Source organism: Miscanthus floridulus, chromosome 10 (assembly GCF_019320115.1).
Source record: "Miscanthus floridulus cultivar M001 chromosome 10, ASM1932011v1, whole genome shotgun sequence".
In the NCBI taxonomy this organism is placed as follows: domain Eukaryota; kingdom Viridiplantae; phylum Streptophyta; class Magnoliopsida; order Poales; family Poaceae; genus Miscanthus; species Miscanthus floridulus.
Window position 1 is genome coordinate 82,946,768 of NC_089589.1, and position 5,730 is coordinate 82,952,497.

The 5,730-nt window shown below is 49.1% G+C and overlaps 1 protein-coding gene across 1 annotated transcript; it reads left to right on the forward strand.

Moving 5' to 3' along the window:
- Positions 1-631: 631 nt before the first annotated feature.
- LOC136484970 (uncharacterized) lies at positions 632-2,763 on the forward strand. Its single transcript, XM_066481926.1, has 3 exons — positions 632-1,618; positions 1,927-1,971; positions 2,417-2,763. Exons 1-3 carry the CDS (start codon positions 781-783, stop codon positions 2,539-2,541), a joined length of 1,008 nt encoding a protein of 335 aa, XP_066338023.1. The 5' UTR covers positions 632-780; the 3' UTR covers positions 2,542-2,763.
- Positions 2,764-5,730: the final 2,967 nt, after the last annotated feature.

The window sequence follows — 5,730 nt, forward strand, 5'->3', positions numbered from 1 at the left end:
CAGTCAGTTTCAGCCAAGTTTCAGCAAACCGAACGGGGCCATAATGATATCTTGAAGCTATAAAAGTTGAATGCTGAACAAGCACAAAGATCCTGATAACAAAAATTAAAAAATATATAAACTACTACTTGTAGCATTCTTTCAATGTATTTGTTTCCATGGCAAACCCCGAATATGCCACAAACTTAGAACAACTGAGGTTTGAAAACATATATAACTGGATGACGTGTTTATGAAACTATAAACTCCACTCGTACTGTATGGACACATGATGGCTAACTTCTCAAAAATAAAGCAGAAGTATATAGATGATCGGCAACCTCATTAAACAAATTAAAGTAGAAAGAAAAAAAAAGGCAATGGTTGGGAATCAGCAAATACATGTTCAGAAAAAGAAAAAGGAAAAAAAAAGCAATGGGGGCTCATGCCTGCCAAACTTTGGAAGAAGGAAAAGAAAAAGAAAAAGAAAAAAAAAAGGCAAGCAGGGGAGAGAACGAAGCAAAGCAACCTCCCACAGGCTGCCAGCAGAATATGGAACTAGCTAGGCGGCAGCAAGCAAGGGATCGTACATGCTTTTGCTTTGTTGCAGGTGCATGCGGCATGCCTAGCTAGCAACACGCCACTTACCCACTTTGACACCCAACCCAGAACGAAGTGCTAACAACCAGCGCTCTCTCCCATCTTTTGCTCGATTCTTTGCTTGCAGACACACACAAACAGGCGACCCAAAAGCATCTGGCTAGCTCTCTCTCACTCGCACCACCATTTTGCACTGCGCCAATGGAGGAGATTATTCCCCATCTCCATCTCCATGCGTTAGCGTCGACGCTTGCAATCCTCGCCGCCATGATGGTGCTACCATCGACGACAGCTGGTGGCGGGGTCTGCCGTGAGAGCTGCGGCGACATCCCGGTCCGCTACCCGCTGGGCATCGACGACGGGTGCGGCAGCCCGTACTACCGCAACATGCTCACCTGCGCAGACAACGCCACGCTCCGCCTCCGCACCCCGTCGGGCACTTACCCGGTGGCCGGCGCGGACTACTCCGACCCGCACCTCGTGGTGACGGACCCATCGATGTGGTCATGCGCGCGGCCCTTCACCTCACTCCACGCGGCGCCCTTCAGCCTCGACACGAGCACGCGCTTCTCGCTGTCCCCGAGGAACGACTACCTCTTCTTCGACTGCGACGAGGCGCGCGTCATCGTGGCGCCGCGCCCCGCCAGCTGCGACCGGTACCCTGGCCGCTGCGACTCGGCGTGCGACAGCGCGGGGTACCTGTGCCGGAACCTGCCGGGCTGCCGCAGCGCGCTGGAGGAGAGCAACATGAGCTGCTGCGCGTACCGCCCGCGCGCCGCGGAGTCGCTGCGGGCGATGCTACGGCACTGCGAGGCGTACACCAGCGTGTACTGGCGCGCCGTCGGGGACAAGTTTGCCCCCTACGACCAGGTGCCGGCGTATGGGGTGCGGGTGGACTTCGAGCTCCCCGTTACGACGCGGTGCCTGCAGTGCCAGGACAAGCGCCGCGGCGACGGGGGAACGTGCGGCTTCGACCCGGCTACCAGGGACTTCGTCTGCATCTGCGGCGACGGACGCAACTCCTCCACGGACTGTGCAGGTGCCTTTATTTATTTATTATTATTACTTTTGATTGATTGGCTTCTGTGTGCGTCGTTGGACAACACAAAGATCAGATCAAAAGGGGTGATGCTTAGACAAGATTATATGCACGCGGACGCGGCAAATATATTGTTTAATAATATATAATCGTCTTATCGATGGATAAAATGGAAGTGCGCACTGGCAGCAAGTCAACAAGCATGCATATTCTTCTGTTTTCACCCTGGCTCACTTAATTAAACGAATTTTGAGTTTATTTGCAATAGATCAATCTGTATCATGATCTGCGCCCTGTAATAATTGCAGGAGGTCACGGCTCAGGGCATCATGGATCAGCAGGAGTCATTGCTGGTGAGAACTACACTTCCGCACAATATTACTTGTACTCCAATTTTCTTTATTAATTATTCGAAAGGGTGGCAAGAGCTTTGCCACGTACTCCATTTTTGTTATAAGAAAAAGAGGTACAAACCAACTACAAGAACTGACTTACCAACTGCAACAACGACCAGACATCACTACACACAACTCAAGCTCACCAAAAAAAAATGGAAGAAACTTCAGTGAAGAAAAACACTAAAGAATAGCAACACTGCCGCCACAAAAAGAACAAGCGACGAAATAACAATGGAACCAAGCACTACACTCCAGTACTGTTCTTTAATTTGTTGTTGACAGTTCGTTGTTGTCCAAAAGCGATGTTCTGCTGTTGGGTCGATTCTTTGATGAGATAAGCTACTCGTAGCAGCTCAAATTAACCTGTCTTCTGATACAACTTTGGGCAATTTTCTTGCAGCAAGCGCTGTCGCCTCGATCTCTGCAGCCATAGGCGTTGGGGGGCTCGTGTGGTACATACGCAAGATCAAACCGAGCAAAGTGGTGACATGTGGGGTTCAGAGTAATGAAAACAGGTTCTTCTGACCTAATTAAAAAAAAAACTTCCAAGAAGGAGAGGTGGTGAAGAAAGTCATCCTTATCGTAAACTAAAGGGGGAGGAAAATTTTGTCTATTTTGTTAGATTTTGTTGGAGCTGTTAGCCAAATTATGTTATATATACACAATGCTGCGCGATGATACTCTTTTGTGTATTTCTTTTAAAAGAACATATTTTGCCTTCTATTAAAATGAAGAGTAAATTACACGTGTTCCTCATCTATGAAATTGCAGTTTTAACTCCTAATCATTTTAGGGCATGTTTAGATCCCATGGCAAAACTTTAGTCCTACACTTTTAACCTTTTTTTGCCATGGGGATCCTAACAGGAGGGCTAAAAATGAGCAAATGGCTAAAAACTTGGCTAAAATCTTTTGCTCCCAAAGAGGACATAAATTAGGCTAAACTCCCTCGGGGCGGGCGTTGGACACCCCATACCCCTTGTCGCTCGCCAGCCACACACGCGCAACCCTACCTGCTCGACCGCAACACCGCCGCTCTCGCCCGCAATGCCCCTGCATCGCCGCTCTCGCCCGAACGCCTCCAGCAGCGCCACTCGCGCCGCAATGCCCCCGAACCCCCCTCTCGCCCGAACGCCTTCGAGGACTGCCGCTCTCGCGCGCTGTTGGCGTTTTTTAGCGTCACCAATAAGAATGGGGTTAGAATCCATCTCTAGCAATAGCACCAGAAATACCAATTAGCAAATCCGAGCATCACTACTAGGTTTGTATCCCAATAACGGTGTCAGAAGTGCCTTGTTTGTATTACTTAGCAACATCACTAGTAATCAGCAATGTCACTAAGTAATAGCCTTGATAGTTCCTTAACAATTTTAGATATTTATCCATAAGCGCACGGAGCTATTATTGTAGCATTTCACCCAAAAGTATTCAGAGTATCGTTATTTATATTTTCCCAAAGGAAGGCATTTGATTAAGAGTCTAGTATGGATATGAAATTGAATAATAATGCTTGCAAGTACACCAATGTTTATAGCAGGGGTAAAAACGGTGATTTCAAGATAGTGGACACACACTTGGCATTCCTTAAAGGATAAAATAAAGAGAAAGAATAAAAGAATAATCCTAAGTTGAGCAGGCATTGGTCTACTATAGTCATACCAAAATTAGTTAATAATCATACAAATTACATAATTAGTTTTAGGGCTAAGTGTGAAGCAGGTCAGAAAGCCACTGAGTACGTGTCTGCCAGCAACCTCATATGACAATTTAGACTTCTACACCCCAAACGAATGTGCCGCCGAGGCACCATCGCCGCTTGATGATGTGGAGACGGGCGCCCGCGAACAGTTGCTGCCGTCGTGGTCGTAGCGGCGCGCGCAACCATCCGTGCCCACGGCAGCTTTGGTATCGCCCCTAGTCACGTAGCCTAACGTAGATCCTCGGCACCTGGGAGTCCTCCTCCGTCGGAGGCCCACAGGAGCCAAGCCGTCACACCCGCAACTTTCCACCAAGCGTGGCTCCACCCCGGCGCGCCACGGCTAAGCGAGCCGCGACTGCCAGCAGGAGAGAGCAGGGCCGTCGTCGCTCCCGCTCCGCCTCGCCGCCACTAGGGGTGGCCATGACCTTGACGTCGGTGTTGATGAAGCTGTTGCTAACCATGCCACTGCCTTGGCTCGATTTGGATGAGGGCGGCACCATGCAGCCCACACAACCATGGAGCGACAAGGGAGAAGCATGGGAGAAAAGGGCTTTATTATAGAGCTCACCTCATCACCTTTGAGGAAGCTTCTATCGGCCACCATGCCCGCAAGAAAGCCTGCCCACCACCAAGAAGACAAAAGTGAGGAGGACTGATGTCCTCGGAAAGGATCAAGATGCCTAAGAGGGGGTGAATTGGGCTAATTATAAATTTCTTTGCAATAATCAAATCATATGGTTAGCCCAATTAACCCCTTGTGCCTAGAGTGTTTTTATTGATCTAACGCATAAAAGTTTAGCACTCTAAGTTTCAATCCTACTTTAGCATGGCAATTCTAGGAATGTAAAAGACAAGTATTGAATTGCTCAAAGTAAATGCTTAAAGAAAAGAGGGGAGAAGGAACGCGACGATGTTTTGCCGAGGTATCGGAGAGTCGCCACTCCCCACTAGTCCTCGTTGGAGCACCCACGCAAGGGTATAGCTCCCCCTTAATCCACGCAAGGATCAAGTGCTCTCTATGGGTTGATTCTTTGACACTCCGCGGTGAATCACCCACAACCGCTCACAACTTGAGTTGGGTCACCCACAAGCTCCGCCGGATGATCACCAAACTCCCAATCACCACCAAGTCGTCTAGGTGATGGCGATCACCAAGAGTAACAAGCACGAACCCTCACTTGAACACGACAAGCCTAATGAGAAGGGTGGATGCATACTTTGCTACTCTTGCTTCACTAACGAGGGCTCTATTTGGGATTCTCAAATCTCAATCACCTCATTAGGACCTTGCTCTTTTTGGCACTCTCAAAGGTGTTTCTCAGCTGTTGGAATGAGCAAAAGTACCCCCACACACGAATGGAGGTGGTATTTATAACATGGGCTGAAAAACGAACCATTATGTGCCTCTGCGGGGTGACTGGACGCTCTGGTCATGTTGACCGAACGCGCCGGTCAGTTTACCCCGAACTCCAGTGTTTACAGTGTGACCGGACGCGTCCAGTCGCAATTTACCCTCATTGGAACCTTAATGATGTCGACCGGACGCTAGACACTTGCTGAGCAGCGTCCGGTCAGTAGCCGGCACCTGACCAGCGTCCGGTCAGCACTGACCAGACGTGATGAGGACATCAACACCGATCATACATCCACGCCGTCCACGCCGACACCTGCTGGTCCTATTACTCGTGCTCGTGCTCGAAAACTTAATCATCAAGTGAGTTCCTTCTTGAGCTCTTGTCCATCCTGTTTAGATCTTGGAGACACGTGCACTCTTGTTTTGATTAGGAATCAAGGAGAAGACCGAAAGGGAAAAGGACTCGCGTAGGCTGGATTCGGACTGCAGCACACCTCCAACTTGCGACGGTCGCCACGGTTACATACGGAGTCGGATTGGGGTGATTCTGGACTTGTTGGAAAGCTAATAAAGTCTACTTTCATACGGATCTGACCTCGTACTCATACCTGCTCAGAAACGGCGTCAACAGTCCAAAAATCACCGAGAAGTCTATTCTGTCC